Source organism: Mytilus trossulus, chromosome 2 (genome assembly GCF_036588685.1).
Source record: "Mytilus trossulus isolate FHL-02 chromosome 2, PNRI_Mtr1.1.1.hap1, whole genome shotgun sequence".
NCBI lineage: Eukaryota > Metazoa > Mollusca > Bivalvia > Mytilida > Mytilidae > Mytilus > Mytilus trossulus.
The window spans coordinates 89,672,278-89,690,323 of record NC_086374.1 but is presented as its reverse complement, the minus strand read 5'-3'; the positions used below and the strand labels follow the sequence as shown (position 1 = coordinate 89,690,323).

Genomic DNA, 18,046 nt, shown 5'->3' with positions numbered 1-18,046 from the left:
TTAGTGTGCCTCAACCAAATGTAATGAAACTTATCCACAATGCTTATTGCCACAAAACACAGATCAAGTTTGAAATTTTGTGGCGTCCCTTTTACCATTCTAGAGTAATACCCCATTGCTGAATTTTGAGTTTCCTTTCTCTACATTTAATTTGCCTCAACCAAATGACAAACTTTGACATAATGCTTCTTACCACAAAACTCAGATCAAGTTCAAATTTGGGTAGCGTCACATTCACAGTTCTTCAGTTATGACCCTTTATAGTTTTATGTGCAAGCATCGGCATTATCCATTTATTTTAAAATGCTTTATGTAAAAAGTCAATTTTATTTGGTGTTTGGAAATAATTTATGATGTTCATGTCAGTCTCACAGGTTTTATTTGACCTTGACCTCATTTTCACGGTTCATTGCTCAGTGTTTTTGTGTTTAGGACTGTTTCTCTTAAACTATAAGCAAAGGCCAACTATATTTGTTGTATGGAAGGATTGTAAGCTGTACATGTTTGCCTAGCATGGTTCATCACCTTGACCTCATTTTCATGGTTCATTGGTCAATGTTTAGTTTTCTTGTTTAAATCAGTTTCTTAGAAACTATAAGCAATAGGTCAACTATATTCAGAGTATTAAATGTTTGTAAGGTGTACATGTATTTCTCGTTTGGTTTATATGACATTGACCTTATTTTCTTGAATCATGTTAAGTTTGTGTGATAGTTGTAGTACAGCTTTGTATTTAAGACTTGACAAAATATCAGTGGTTAGTAAGGCAGGCGAAACATTTCAGCATTTGCACTTTTGTTAGAATTTGTTCTTATGTTTGCTATAACACCACATTTTTTATATGCCTATCTTAAGTCAGGAGCCTGTACTTCAGTGGTTGTCATTAGTTTATGTCTGTCATATTTGTTTTTAATTAGGCCATTAGTTTTCTCCATTGAAATGTTTCATATTTTTCATGTCAGGGCCTTTTATAGCTGAATATACTGTATGGGTTTTCCCATTGTTGAAGGCTATTTGGTTGCCTATAATTGCTGACATCCATTTCATTTGAACCTTTTTGACCCAAAACTAGTGTTCATGTATTCCAAAGAAAGAGAGTGAAATATTGAAAACTACAACCTTTTTAAGTTTAACTTCTTTATTATTGTAAAGTGCTAGCTTAATTACTTGTATATAATAAGTTATGGTTGGTAACTAAAAGCTTAACTTCAATAAATGAATATAAAATATGAATACCTTACAACATGTGCAATGATTCTCTGGAATAAATGTAGTTCTTGATAAATTAGGTGTTAAAAAAAGATCACTTCAGCACTTTAACTAAATGCTGGTCATTTAACAATAATGGTGATCTCTTTCAAACTGAAGCACAATGAATATGTAAATATTGCAAAATGTGGTATGATTACCAATGAGGCAATTTTCCACCAAAGACATAGAATATGTAGAAGTTTACAACTGTAGATCAACATACCATATACTTTTATTACAAAGTGACAAAAACAATGAATTACAATGCAATTGTATATACAAGGAAAGGTATAATGTCTATTCAAATTATATATGAAAATTGGCATTGCCAAATATATAAGCGTAAAAAATTGCTAAAGAAAAGATAGAAAAAAAACACTAACAAAATACATTTTTTTAAATGCTTATATATAACAGTTAAATGGTTACAATACCAAAACTATATTAGTGGCTTTTCTTTATTTTAACAAAAAGTTGGGATTATAACCCTTACATTTGTCCAGGAATATCATACCACTGTTACAATATAAAATATTGGTTAGCAAGTTTATAGATGATATTGATATCATCATTTTAATGACTCCATTTTTACCATTATTTATTTTAATTTAAAAAAGTAAAAAGTCTACCAATATTTATATAATGGTGTTTGAACACAAAAGTATTTGTGTAAATGCCATATATGATTAATTTCAAGAATTTCACAGCCAAATTATGAAAATCATATGAACCGTTGCAAAACTACTTTCAACTGAAGATATTATTTTTTTCTTTTTGAACACAAATGGCATTTGAGTGTAAATTCTAAACAAATTCAATCATCACAAGTTTTTATCTTCTTTGCAGGAGAGTCGTTATCTTCATCTGGTTCCCTTTTCCCCTTCTGTAACCAGTTCATCATGAGATTACTACTTTTTGATTGTTTTGTTGGAGATTGGCTTATTGGTGATAAGTTGGGTTTTGATGTGGATTTAGTAGGTGAACTTAGTCCATTGTCATTTTGTTCCTTTTTAGGTTGTGCCAGCCAGTTCTTCATAAAGCTGCTTACTGGTGCTTTAGGTTTCCTTGAATAAAATATATATATGTAAGTCTTGAATGATAGAAAAGAAAAAGAAACTAGAGGCTCTAAAGAGCCAGTGTCGCTCACCTTGGTCTATGTGGATATTAAACACAGGAAGCAGATGGATTCATGACAAAATTGTGTTTTGGTGATGGTGATGTGTTTGTAAATCTTACTTTACTAAACAGTCTTGCTGCTTACAATTATCTCTATCTATAATGAACTTGGCCCAGTAGTTTCAGTGGAAAATTATAATAAAAATTACAAATTTTATGAAAAAAGTTAAAAATTGACTATGAAGGACAATAACTCCTTAGGGGGTCAATTGACCATTTCGGTCATGTTAACTTATTTGTAAATCTTACTTTGCTGAAAATTATTGCTGTTTACAGTTTATCTTTATCTATAATAAGTATTAATTAATATTCAACATAATAACCAAAAACAGCAGAATTTCCTTAAGATTACCGATTCAGGGGCAGCAACCCAACAACGGGTTTTCAGATTCATCTAAAAATTGTACAGCAGATAGTTCTTGATCAGATAAACAATGTTAACCCATGTCAGATTTGCTCTAAATGCATTGATTTTGAGTTATAAGCCAAAAACTGCATTTTACCTCTATTTTTTGCTGTGGCAGTCATTTTGATTTGATGGCCAAGTCACCAGACACTAAATACCCCAAAGATGATTGTTGTCAAGTTTGGATGAATTTGGCCCAGTAGTTTCAGAGGTGAAGATTTTTGTAAAAGATAACTAAGATTTACAAAAATGGTTAAAAATTGACTATAAAGGGCAATAACTCATAAAGGGGTCAACTGACCATTTCGGTCATGTTGACTTATTTGTAAAGCCTACTTTGCTGAACATTATTACTGTTTTTTCTGAACTGTTTAAAAAATCTTTTGCTTATTCTGGATCAGTTTTATGGAACGGACTATCTTATGAAATGCGTAAAGTGCAAAACACTTATTCTTTTAAACAAATTATAAAACAATACTTGAGACAGTCCCAATATTCAGTCTGAAATGATTGCAACTATTACTCTTAGAATGTATGATTTTACTGATTTGTATATACTAGGTCTATTTACTACATGCGATATGTAACTGTTTTATATCTTTTAATCATGGTACATGTACATTGAACTATTATGTCTATACAATTGTGTTTATATGTTGTATGTTTGCTTTTTTCTCTTATTATTATCATTTTGTTTTTACTTGTACACCATATTGCATACATGAATATGAGGGCCTCAGGGAAGATTAGTGATTGTAACTAACTGTGTTTACCCTCTTTAAATAAAGAATTTATTATTTTTATTATTATTATTATTACTATTATTATTATGTTTACAGTTTATCTCTATCTATAATAATATTTAAGATAATAATCAAAAACAGCAAAATTTCCTTAAAATTACTAATTCAGGGGAAGCAACCCAACAAAGGGTTAATCGATTCGTCTGAAAATTTCAGGGCAGATAGATCTTGACCTGATAAATAATTATACACCATGTCAGATTAGCTCTAAATGCTTTGGTTTTTGAGTTATAAGCCAAAAACTGCATTTTACCCCCATGTTCTATTTTTTGCCGTGGCGGCCATCTTGGTTGGTTGACCAGGTCACGCCACACATTTTTAAACTAGATACCCTAAAGATGATTGTTGCCAAGTTTGGATTAATTTGGCCCAGTAGTTTCAGAGGAGAAGATTTTTGTAAAAGCTAACAACGATGACGACGATGGACGCCGACACTGGACACAGGACGCCTGACGCCAAGTGACGGGAAAAGCTCACTTGGCCTAAATATCCTAATCATGTGAAAATTGCCTTAAAATGTCCAGCATTTAACATGCTTAAAGCTATATTCCCCAAAAAATTTGATGATATGACTGTTCCTAGTATTATCATTATCATTATCATAAGACTAATAGTGATGTACTTTCCCTAAGGGTAAGCAAAACAAAACACATTCATCATTAAACATGCATGGTTCCGTATATCACAATGTCATGATGGCAAAAACCCATAGATGAGGAAAACTTATATCAGTCATATTGAATGAAGACTAACAAAGGGCTAATAAAACAAATTAGAAATTGATTTATCAAAAAAATATTAACATGGCCTGTCACCAAAAAAATAAGCTTCAAGTTGATCATGTTGATGTGGTTATACTTTCATGGGAAACTAATGTAAAGCCTAATTTCAACATGTTACAGATGGACAGATGTATTGACTGGAAGAAAAAAATAACATGCAACTACTATTGTAGGCAGGGCATAAAAAGTATCTAAACAAGTTCAGAGTTTTAACACAAGGTCGTGCCGATATGAAAGCATGATTCACTAATTTCTTTTTTTAAATTAGGGTTATACTGATGGTACACAATAAACTTAATAACAGCAATGATCCATGAAAATGAGGGTAGCATCAGATGAATACTGCCACACGGACATGTACACTTCACAATGAAGCCACACACAAATTTAAGTCGACATTCTGCGTCGAGAATTTGTAACTGCCTTCCTATTGATTGCATATGTAAATTTAAATTACAATGCTTGTGCAAGCATTCATACAAACAAAGCAAGCAAGCCATTCAAACCTTTAAACTACAAGCATTATGAAAAGAGCTCTAAATATTCATAGCATTAAAGATGACCTAACAACTTACTTTAGATCTACTGGTTGAACACAATCAGGTGATTTGTAACGTGAGTTACCCATGGCTGTTGTCACTGGGTGCATCTGTAGGCTTAATGTAGGTCTAATATTCTGTACTGCCTATAACATTTCGAAAAAAAAAAAATGGTGACAGTACTTAATTATAAGTTCAGGCTATTCAAGTTTACAAGTTACTATTCATATCTATATCTTTTTTCTCTTTGATTTAAAAACAAGAGTGTTCAAGCTAAAATGTCTCACCTGCTTTATTAGCATTGATTTTATGTTGAAAGTATTTAAGATTTACTGAAATTATATCTGTAACAGAAACTTTATAACATTTTTAAAGATCCATGACAATAGGGTCAAGGTCAGATAAATAGTGTCAAACACATATGTGTATACAAATATATATAATTGACCCATTGTGAATGCTAATTGAAAAACAGACCAAAACATTATTACTGAACATTGTCAAATGAACCTGAAAAATGCCGCTGGATAGTAATACCTATATCTCGCATACTGTGACTTTTGTCAAAGGCGAGACAAAAATCAAATACAGTTTTATGATCATTTTCTACATTAGAAAATGCCTGTACCAAGTCAGGAATATGACAGTTGTTATCCATTCGTTTGATGCGTTTGGACTTTTGATTTTGCCTCTTGATTTTGGACTTTCCCTTTTGAATTTTCCTCAGAGTTCAGTATTTTTGTGTTTTTACTTTTCATTATGCAAAAATGCAATAAATGCAATAAATAAAGAAATGTATTGCAAACTTACCCCTCTTAATGGAACTTCTGCAAAATTTATCCATTCGTCAATTTCAGCATCATTTGTCAATATTGCCTACAATAAATAAAATATTCAGCATAGTAAGTCAATAGATGGACTAATTTCTGAAAACTTTACAGAAAATCAGGATATCTACCATATAAATACTTAATATGAAACAATTTTCAAGGTTTAGACAATAAAACAAAGGAAAATCAGAATTTCTAAAAATTGGAGAAGCACTAGATGACCTGAGATAATTATAAAAACAGAAGTAGTTTTATGTCTTGAGTACTTTTGTTGTTTTGTTTGTTTATTAGAATCTTGTTTAAAACTTTGGTTTGAAATGATGAAAACCCCAAAATGCACTTTGACCTTTGATGGTTGGCGTTTACAAATTATGACTTGGATGGAGAGTTGACTCATTGGCACTCATACCACATCTTCTTATATCTACTTAATTTTATTGTTTTTAGAATTATTAATTTTGCTCAGTCTTTAATTTTCTGTGTGAGGTTTTGTAATAATAGTTTTTATGTTATGTTTTGAATTGCGTCTGTGACCTTGACCTTTGATTTATTGATTGATTGTTGGTGTTTAAACTCCATTTTTCAGCATTTTCCTGGTGGCCAGTTTTCATTATTGGAGGATGCTGGAGTGCCCACAGAAAACCACTGACCCTCTATAGGAACAATGACTCCAGCCCTTTGAAAAAAGAGGTCATCTTGATCCAATGAGATATATTGATATCAAACCCATCTTATTTAACTTGATCATGGTTCAAATGAGAACAGGAGGAAACCAAAATGACAACCAAATTTCAGTCTTTCAAAAAATGATCTGACCATGGACCTTGACCAAGTGACCTTAAAAAATAGAGGGAACTTCTTCATTAAATTAAATACAACTTACAGGCATTCTATGGTGTATCCATGACATCACAGGAGAAGATTCTACTGTTATTACACTGTATGAATATACTGGAGCAGAGTTCTGGAAAGAAAAAAGATCACTTCATTTAAGAGACATACTTAAACAAATACCCACATACACCAGACAAATTAATCATTATAATAAAATAGATAGGTTGTTCGTAGTAAAAGTTGAGATAAACCCTAAGCTCATTTTAACATCATAAATTAAACAAATAAAAAAAGAACATTTTCAAAATATGAGCCTATAAGTTTTCAAATATATATGTAGTCTTGTCCATAATTATTCTGTTAAATTACCTTTTTTTGAAAAATGGTCTTTAGTATACTAAGATTGGTATCAAACAATTCTATGGATGTGGAGAACTTATTCATTTATCAAGTTTATATTTTATATGAATTAGTATGTCTATATTATCACTGAACTAGTATATATTTGTTTAGGGGCCGGCTGAAGGACGCCTCCGGGTGCAGGAATTTCTCGCTATATTGAAGACCTGTTGGTGACCTTCTGCTGTTGTTTTTTTATTTGGTCAGGTTGTTGTCTCTTTGACCCATTCCCCATTTCCATTCTCAATTTTTATGTTCATTAACACAATTTCATGTATAAGAGCAGAGCATTTCTATATGATGGATGTGGAGAGCTTATTCATTTATCATGTTTATATTGTATATGAATATATATATATGTTAATTAACACATTCATGTATAAGAGCAGATTTGAGTTGTAATAAGTTGTTTAAGTTGTCTTACATCTGGTGGATGCCATACATCAAACACACCGGCCATCATTAACAGTTTTCTCTCTGTATCCTCTGTTTCTACAAAATACAACACAAAATATATATACCATACTAAAACTGGTTTCATTTATAATCAACAAAACATTTTTTAGGCAAAACAAAGAATAACTTGTTTTATATTCATTAATTTAAAGTCGTTGCATAAATTTAAGTTGTTTTATTAAATTTTTAAAGATACTGAAACCATTTCTTATTTGGTAAAATTTTTGGGGGGGGGGGGGGGGGGGGGTAGTATCTTTATAAAAAAAAAATCCTATAGGGGCAGCTGAACTCATCTCTGCAATAAAGACCAATTCATGGCCTAGGGCTGTTTTCTGCTATCTTGTCAGGTTGTTGTCTCTATGACACATTCCTCCTTCGCATTCTCTATTCAATAATTAACAAACCTTCCTCATCTTCTTCTTCTTTAACATTAAAGTTCTGGTCAGGATCAATTGGTTCCTTCTTCATTTCTAAGTCACAATTTTCTTTTTTGACCCAAGTCTCTTGAGGGGAATAAATAAAGTATGGCTGCTTTTTGCCTTGATCTCTCTTCCATTCGTAGAAACTTAAATTAAACATGAATTTCATTTAAATGATAAGAGAAGTAAAATCTTGATTACAGATAAAGACTTTTGATTTATTATTTGACAGGAATCTTTTTATCACTTCAAACTAGATGGAAATGGATGCTAAGGTATACACATTGTTTCAGTATATATATATTGACGACTTGTTTTCATTTCCAAATCCTAAAATATTTGAAATTAAGAAATATAAGATCAGCCAAGCAATATATTCATGATATTCAAAAGATTAAATTATGTTTAAAATGTTGATAAAATAACAGCAATTTCATTCATAACCAAATATTTTCCTTTCTTATATACATCTAAAGGTTTATATAGTACTGTTATTTGTCCAAATGTCTGTAATTAAGAATTAAATCTATGTTAAATTTATCTAACTTTTCTAGCCAATAGATGATTTAGAGTTTGACAATATTGAAACAGCTGCATGTCATGTATGTTGACTTCTAATCTAAATCTTTTATGCTTTATGGGTTTTGTTATATAAATTCCTTTTTTATTCACGAAGCGTTTCTGTCTCATCTGTTAATTAGCACTGTATCCTATATTCTATAGCATTATGGACCAATATATTTGGTAGAACATACTCTAAATGTATTGGTTGTCAAATAAAATAAAATCAAGTGGTTGTAAGCACTGAATGGTAAAGATAGCTTTAATTTATCAGTGGGAAGTAAAATTAAACATGTTAAACATTGCATTGTTTTTGTTGCATTTTTACCTATTATGTCTGTTTTTTTTGTTCATGCATTTGTTATCAAAATAATGGAATTTGATGCGACTGTCATATAAGTGAGAGGTTTAGCTAGCTATAAAACCAGGTTCAACTCACCATTTTCTACATAAGAAAATAGCTGTACCAAGTCTGGAATATGGCAGTTCTTATCAATTTGTTTGATATGTTTGAGGTTTTGATTTTGCCATTTGATTATGGACTTTCCTTGAACTTTCCTCGCAGTTCAGTACTTTTGTGATTTTACTTTTTTGTATCAGCATTGGTTGTAGTTGATTCAAATCATGGACAAAGGAAGACAACTCCAATTCCAATGATCCTTTTAACATTATGACATCATTGATATTTATAGAACAGATCTTAAAATTCCTGCACCTTGCACAAATCGTGAAGTCATATAACTATCTTGACAAATATTACATAATTTTGTAACTTGAATATCTTAGCTTATATTCCATTGATAAATTTCTGGAAATGTTCATTGAAGGGATGTTTAGGATGTTATGATCAATGCACTATATTTTGTGTATCTAAAAAGTAGTGATAGTGGGTCTCATTGGGGTCTAAGCGTGACGCGGGATTGCTGATTTTTCGTAAGCGTGAAACGTGAAAGTCAAATTATTGTGTCGTGAAAACGGGAAATGAGGTCTTGCAGGACCCGGGAAATGACAAAAAAATGAGAATTGGTTACGTACATAGTGTAAGCGGGATACAGGAATCTGACAAAACAGTAAGCGGGATCCGGGATCGGAACCCCCCAATGAGACCCCCGTGATAAGCCTTGGAAGATTTAGATATCAAGTACCATAGGGTTTTGGTGGCACTTCATGCAATCTTTAACCCAAAACACACCAACATACATATCTTACCCATCAGCTAATACCAAACATCTTCTGCCTTTCTCCAATGGAACTTTATAGGTCTTTTTCTCCAACATTCCTTCTGCTCTACAGTTATTAGTTTCATATCCTACATTTTTTGGATCTCCTTTATGCCATGATGGGACTAGACCCCATCTCATTGGTTGTATTACTCTCTCTGTAATGGTATCTAGTTCTCCCTGGTAATGCTGACTGGAGATCAACACTGGGCTGCATAACAGATGACGACATCAAAAGATCAATGTAAGATAAAAAACTTAATTCAAATACTTTTAAAAGTTTTGGGTAGGGGAGTGGGGGGTTGAACTGCTGCAAGATGTGGTTATCCTACATTGATTTTTACATATATATACATGTATCTATATGGGTCAATCAATTTTTTCTCAAATTATGTTAAGAGGGGGGTGAGGGTCAGTGAAAAAACTATGTGAATTAATTTTTGTATCCTTCATTGAACTTTTGATGTTGTCCCTTACAGTCATACTTCCTCAGTCATAATAACCTTCCATCATTACAGAACTGGTCAAAGAAATAACACAACGGGTGCCTTAAACGGTGCAGAAAATGCTTACCCTTCCGGAGCACCTGATTTCACTCCCCGTTTTTAGTGGAGTTTGTGTTGTTTCTTATTTATTATTTATAACTGTTGATGTAAATGTCCTTTGGTTTTGTGAGTCTTTGTTATCTTCTTGGTTTTGATTGTTATTGTCTTACATGTACAGCTATCCACCACTTAAAACAAGAGTGCACACGCTGAAATATCTCGCCTTCTTAGCTAATCATTAAATATAAAGCTTTATTACAACTGTCACATAAACTCAACATTAACCAAGAAAACTAAACATTGATCAATGAACCATGAAAATGAAGTCAAGGTCAGATGAACCATGCCAGGCAGACATGTACAGCTAACAATTCTTCCATGCAACAAATATAGTTGACCTATTGCTTATAAATGAAAAAAATCAGACTAAAACACAAATACTTAACACTAAGCATTGAACTGTGAAAATGATGTCAAGGTCAAATAAAACCTGTGTGACTGACATATAGATCATTAAATATATCCATATACCAAATATAGTTGACCTATTGCATATAGTTTTTCTCGAAAAATAGACCAAAACTCAAAAACTTAACTTTGACCACTGAACCATGAGAATGAAGTCAAGGTCAGATGACACCTGTCAGCTAGACATGTACACCTCACAATCATTTCATGCACCAAATATAGTAGACCTATTGCATATAGTATCAGAAAAACAGACTAAAACACAACCAGATGCTCCGCAGGGCGTAGCTTTATACGACCGCAGAGGTTGAACCCTGAACGGTTGGGGCAAGTATGGACACAACATTCAAGCTGGATTCAGCTCTAAATTTGGATTGTGATTAAATAGTTGACACAGCATAGGTTTCTGACACAGAATGAATGTGTTCTAATGAAATTAAAATTTTTGTTTTCTCTTAGAGCAATTCACTATGCTGTTGAATATTATTCCTCTCAAAAAAAATGTTTGAAGAAATTTTCTTTTTATTCATGAAATTTCAAATGAGAAAATTGAACCCAATTTTTTTAATCACATCCCCCTTTCCCTTATTCCAAAACTAATCTCAATTAAAATTTCTAATGGAGTTTGCAACAATTACTACTCATTTAAATACATCATAAAATATTAAGATGTAATAAAAACTGCTTGTTATCACTGAATGGTAAAGATTATTTTAATTTATCAGTTGGTAGTAAAAAGTGAATCTACATTGTATATTGTATATATAACAAAGATTTAAGTTGATTCTGGACAAAGAAAGATAACTCCAAATAAAAAAAATTCTTACAATTAGATATTTCTTGCTTACTATTCTGGACAAAGAAAGATAACTCTAATTAAAAACAAAATTGCTATTTCACAATATTTTGCAATAAGATATTTCTTGCCATTGCGCAATACTGTGCAATTGAAAAGACTTTGCTATTGCACAAAACTTAATATAATAATTTTAGATCCTGATTTGGACCAACTTGAAAACTGGGCCCAGAATAAAAAATCTAAGTACATGTTTGGATTCAGCATATCAAAGAACCCCAAGATTTCAATTTTTGTTAAAATCAAACTAAGTTTAATTTTGGACCCTTTGGACTTTAATGTAGACCAATTTGAAAACAAGACCAAAAATGAGGAATCTACATACACAGTTAGATTTGGCATATCAAAAAACCCCATTTATTCAATTTTTGATGAAATCAAACAAAGTTTAATTTTGGACCCCGATTTGGACCAACTTGAAAACTGGGCCGATAATCAAGAATCTAAGTACATTTTTAGATTCAGCATATCAAAGAACCCAACCGATTAATTTTTTGTCAAAATCAAACGAAGTTTAATTTTGGACCCTTTGGACCTTAATGTAGACCAATTTGAAAACGGGACCAAAAGTTAAAAATCTACATACACAGTTAGATTCGGCATAACAAAGAACCCCAATTATTCAATTCTTGATGAAATCAAACAAAGTTTAATTTTGGACCCTTTGAGCCCCTTATTCCTAAACTGTTGGGACCAAAACTCCCAAAATCATTACCAACCTTCCTTTTATGGTCATAAACCTTGTGTTTAAATTTCATAGATTTCTATTTACTTATACTAAAGTTATGGTGCGAAAACCAAGAAAAATGCTTATTTGGGTCCCTTTTTGGCCCCTAATTCCTAAACTGTTGGGACCTAAACTCCCAAAATCAATACCAACCTTCCTTTTGTGGTCATAAACATTGTGTTTAAATTTCATTATTTTCTATTTACTTAAACTAAAGTTATGGTGCAACCAAGAATAATGCTTATTTGGGCCCTTTTTTGGCCCCTAATTCCTACACTATTGAAACCAAAACTCCCAAAATCAATCACAACCTTTCTTTTGTGGTCATAAACCTTGTGTCAAAATTTCATAGATTTCTATTAACTTAAGCTAAAGTTATAGTGCGAAAACCAAGAAAATGCTTATTTGGGCCCTTTTAGGCCCCTAATTCCTAAAATGTTGGGACCAAAACTCCCAAAATCAATACCAACCTTCCTTTTGTGGTCATAAACCTTGTGATAAAATTTTATAGATTTATATTCACTTTTACTTAAGTTAGAGTGCGAAAACTAAAAGTATTCGGACGACGACGACGACGCCAACGTGATAGCAATATACGACGAAAATTTTTTCAAAATTTGCGGTCGTATAAAAACTTAACTATAACCATTGATAACCATGAACCATGAAAATGAGGTCAAGGTCAGATGACACCTACCAGTTGGACATGTACACCTTACAGTCCTTCCATACACTGAATAAACTAGACCTATTGCTTAAAGTATCTAAGATATGGACTTAACCACCAAAACTTAACCTTGTTCACTGATCCATGAAATGAGGTCCAGGTCAAGTGAAAACTGCCTAACAGACATGAGGACCTTGCAAGCTACGCACAAACCAAATATAATTATCCTATTACTTATTTTAAGAGAGAATTTAACATTACAAAAAATCTTACCGATAACTTTTTTTCAAGTAGTCACTGAACCATGAAAATGAGGTCAAGGACATTGGACATGTAACTGACCAAAAGTTCGTAACATAAGGCATCTATATACAAAGTATGAAGCATCCAGGTCTTCCACCTTCTACAATATATAGCTTTTTAGAAACTAGCTAACACCACTGGGTCACTTTCCCTATAAGTCGAGCTTTCTACAACAAAAGTTGCAGGCTCGTCAAAAATGTGACAGAACTTACGTATGTGAACCAGGAGCTACATTGTATGATGGGTAATACTTCTGACCACCAGGAGGATCTCGCCATACAGGTTGTTGTCTCCCTTTACCAGTAGTTTTTGAGTTGAAGGAACAGGACTTACAAATATCATCTGGTTCCAGAGCACTAAAACAAAAACATAACATAATAATAAAGGTTAAATAAGATATGAAGGATGAACAATATGAGACACAAAATCTTTTTGTACCAATATATTAGATTTCTAAAGGTATGTCAAAATGTGGGAATCATAAGCAACCTAAAATAAATTCGAGGAATATCATTTTTCAATACAGCAAGAGTTTTATAGGAAAAAGGTCTAAAGTACTTACAGATAGCTTTCATTAACCATGGTAACTGTGAGTTATCTTTGATGCAAAAATATATTGTCTGATTTTATTTTTAGTTTATTCTTATCTAAATCGTATAAGCTAAATAGAGTTAAATGCTTTTCCTGTACTGATTTTTATCATTTATTCAAATAAAATAAAGGAGTTATGGTATGATTGCAAATGAGACAACTACCAACAATGAAACCAAAGAACAAGGATTTTAAATTGATATCACTGTATGGCCTTCAACAATGTGTAACCATCTAGAGCATGTATCTACTCTACAAATTTATATAGTCCCCACCTGAGGATTCAAACCCTGGTTGCCTGCGGGACAGTCAGTGGGTTAACCCACTGAGCCAAAGAATCGATTCCCTAGCTCAGTTGATTTAGACTGGCTTTATATGTTCTACCTGTACTAAGGAGATCTAGGAAGCAACCAGGCTACACTATTCTCCCTCCACAAGAGTCATCATATCTTTATAAATGATTCTTAACAACACAAACCCTGGCTACACTCCAGATAACTATCGTGATTTTTTTAGTTGGGCGCCAAATGTAACCGGAGAACATGCATCTATTCTACAAATTTATATCGTCACCACCGGGATTCAAACCCTGGTTACCTGCGTGACAGTCAGTTCTTTAACCCACTGAGCCAAGCTAAGAATTGATTCCCAAGCTCAGTTGATTAAGACTGGCTTTATCATGTTTATATGTTCTACCTGTACTAAGAAGGGGAAGCAACCCAGCTACAAATGATTAAAACCCATGTCATAGTAATATTTAAAATTTCATTGCTGGACTATATGAGAAAACCAAATGTTTGATTTACAAATGATTTATGAAACAATAAAAAAATATTATTAATGAAAAAAAAATAACCAAATACAGAGGTCAAATACAACCATTGGACAACTTGCCAGACCCTTGGACTGAAACACCTAGCTCTAGTCAAGATTTACGTTGATAGTAAACATGCATATTTAGAGTATAAATATGGTATATTAGTATGTATATGGTACAAATAAATGATATATATTGAAAAATCTGAGATTTATGATAAGGGGAAAGGACTATATGGGGCTCATACAGGATCCTGTCCTCAAGCACCTGCGTAATTGGCATATTTGTTTGTTTGATTGTGTTGATGGGTTGCTGGCTCATTAAATTTTTAAAATAACAGATCTACTGGGGCATATAAATTTTCATTAATGATAAAATCTGTGTCAAGAAATCAATTGACAATTTGCAGGTTATTAAGCCTACCATGCAGTACGTCCACACATTGTTATTACTGCAGTTATGTTCGTGGGTGTTATATCATATTACATTTCGGACCTGTTGATTCATTAATGAATCATTCCTACATGATTTGTCATTTGAGAAAAATGACAATAATTTGTCCTCAATGAATAATGTTTTGTTATGGAAATCTTCATTTAGTGTTATGACAAAAAGTTGTGGAATAAGACACTAAAGTGCACTACAGTTTACAAATTTGCACATGGCAAAGTTTTTTTTTTTAGTTTAGTGCGAGATGAGTGAAATGTAAAACCTGTTTTCATTGGTTTATTTGACTAATGACCTCGTCACGTGATTGTACATGTCAGATTGGTGAATGTCGGTTGTGAAGAAATTTGGCATGCAAACAAGGAAATAATCAGGACAAACTCCTTCGCCTGACCATAATACTACTTTCTCGTAATCAAATAACAATAATAGTATCGATCTCAACTGCTAATGGACAGCAGAACTCAGCTGTGAAGCTTGTATCTGCCCCATTTCCGCATAACTTTGTCGACAAACATGGCGCATGAAACTGGCACCTCCTACTATCAGGTAAACAAGAAGTAAAACATTTGTTTTTCTTAATCATGTTCATTATATTATGAAACTAATTGACAAGTGTATAGGGTTGCGGTAGTCCCGTGATTGTATTACTAACAAATGGTAATCAGATGGTACTGGCAACATAAACATATCTAACTGGCAACTACACTATACTATAGTCTTGTGTAGTGCCACTAGTACTGCTACCATAATTTTTATTTGGGGCATTCCTTAGCTCATGAGTCCCTCTTTAACCAGTGTTTAGTAGTTTTGCCACATCATTCTCATGTGGTTGATCAACACATGTATATTGAATTTAAATGTTAATCAAGTCATCAATGGCCTAAGAAGAGACATAATACAGTTTAGTCCAAATAATTATGACGTCTTGAAAGGCTATTATAATTTTTTTCTTTGACGCCTTACGAACGTCTTGAAAGGCTATTATAATTTTTTTCTTTGACGCCTTACTTCGTCTTGAAAGGCTATTATAATTTTTTTCTTTGACGCCTTACGAAGTAAGGCGTCAAAGAAAAAAATTATAATAGCCTTTCAAGACGTCATAATAAGTAAGGCGTCAAAGAAAAAAATTATAATAGCCTTTCAAGACGTCATAATTATTTGGACTAAATACAGTTATGTTTCTGGCCTTAGTAAAAGATATTGTACATATATATATATTCACAATTTAAAGATGTACATGTCATAAATATATTTGATAATAACTGTTAAATTCAAGTAATACTTTTCTTTAACCCTTAATTATAATCTTTTTGTTAATGTTGTGATTTTTGTCATCTTTGAATTGACAAGTAGGAAACCAATTAAGTTTTGTTTTTATTGCAATTACCAACTGAGTATAGCTGTAGGACAATATATACGGTAAAAGATAAATCAGACATGTGATCATTTATCTAATTAGCACAAAATTTAATAAAAGTTGGACAAATATCTTGTTTAAAATAAGCCAATTTTTGTATGTATTTGGACTGGACATGTATGTAAAATGCAATGATATTTAGCACTTGTATTTTGTTTACAATTTGATTAAACTGGTATAATTTCATCCATACTTTAACTCCCATAAACTGTACCTTGAAACAAATATAAATTAAAGTCTAGAATATGTCAGAAGACAAACAGCAAATGCTTTTTATAAAGCTATATTCAATTGAAGTCAAAATAATTAGATTTATGATGATAAACGGCAATGTGTCGTAACCAGTGACACAATGTTCATGTATGTATGAAGTGAACTTTTGCTATAGTTGTATATTAAACGTTTATTCATTCACATCATGCAAAATGTTGTTTTTTTAATTCATTGTAATCAGATGTAATCATGATTACTTTGCCAATGTAATCATTAATTTAATCAGACACTTTCAAAAATGATGTAATCATTAATTTAATTTAATCGTACAAATAACAAAGTAATTGTAATTTAATCGATTACATTCAAAGTAATCGGACCCATCTCTGTCCATTTGACATGTTGCACAAGTAGTGTAATATATATACAAATTCATCACTCATCCAATCCATGCAGTCCAAATAATTATGACGTCTTGAAAGGCTATTATAATTTTTTTCTTTAACGCCTTATATCGACGTCAAAGAAAAAAAATATAATAGCCTTTCAAGACGTCATAATTATTTGGACTACCAATCCATGCTGTACCAGTGGCGATACATCAGAAAACTTATATTTTTTTTAACTTGATAATTTGCCAACTAGTTGTAAATTATTAACATGATTAAACCAGGTTTAATCCACTAATTTTACATAGAAAATGCCTGTACTACAGTCTTCACAATGGTTTGATGTGTTTGTGCTTTCTATTTCATCATTTGATCTGGGACTTTTCTTTTTGAAAGTTCATCAGAGTTCGGTATTTTGTTTTCATTTTATGCAAGCAAAACCAAAAATTTTGACTCCTGTTATTATTATGAAACTCATGTTTAAATTTGAGTTGTGCTTTAAAATATTTAAAACACTCATTATAATGATACATTGTAAATTATGGATACATCAACTGATACATTTGTATATTTATAATTAGATTAAAGATGATAAAAATTAGTGTTGAATGTGGTGATTGATAAAATGTGTCATTAAGTAATTAACTAATCAACATGATCAACTTACAATGAATTAATTTAATTACTTTTAAAAAATAAGTAAGCACTGTCAATGATATGGTCATAATTTACCTCAGAAAACAATTTCAATAGACTTGCAAATTTCCCAAACTTGATGTAATGTGTATAGATATAGGAAGATGTGGTGTGAGTGCCAATGAGACAACTCTCCATCCAAATAACAATTTAAAAATTAAACCATTATAGGTTAAAGTACGGCCTTCAACACGGAGCCTTGGCTCACACCGAACAACAAGCTATAAAGGG

General features: G+C 32.0%; 2 protein-coding genes across 4 annotated transcripts in view; one reads left to right on the top strand and one right to left on the bottom strand.

The window, feature by feature from the left end:
* Nucleotides 1-1,155: 1,155 nt before the first annotated feature.
* Nucleotides 1,156-15,492, bottom strand: LOC134708311 (abasic site processing protein HMCES-like). Of its 2 annotated transcripts, none has more exons than XM_063568750.1 (9): nt 15,393-15,492; nt 13,455-13,598; nt 9,666-9,887; nt 7,881-8,041; nt 7,445-7,512; nt 6,671-6,751; nt 5,768-5,833; nt 4,994-5,103; nt 1,156-2,315 (listed from the first exon to the last, which is right to left on the bottom strand). In XM_063568750.1, exons 1-9 carry the CDS (start codon nt 15,449-15,451, stop codon nt 2,066-2,068), a joined length of 1,161 nt encoding a protein of 386 aa, XP_063424820.1. In that variant the 5' UTR covers nt 15,452-15,492; the 3' UTR covers nt 1,156-2,065. The 2 variants fall into 2 exon arrangements, with proteins under 2 accessions (XP_063424820.1, XP_063424822.1); XM_063568752.1 differs by lacking the exon at nt 15,393-15,492 and adding an exon at nt 15,074-15,367 and having other exon boundaries at nt 1,158-2,315.
* LOC134708310 (serine/threonine-protein kinase N2-like) overlaps nt 15,407-18,046 on the top strand; it is a 35,403-nt gene continuing 32,763 nt past the window's right edge. For both annotated transcript variants that reach the window (XM_063568749.1, XM_063568748.1), the window contains exon 1: nt 15,407-15,646. In XM_063568749.1, the coding sequence (XP_063424819.1) occupies nt 15,614-15,646 (33 nt within the window). In that variant the 5' untranslated portion in view covers nt 15,407-15,613. The remainder of the gene's footprint in view (nt 15,647-18,046) is intronic.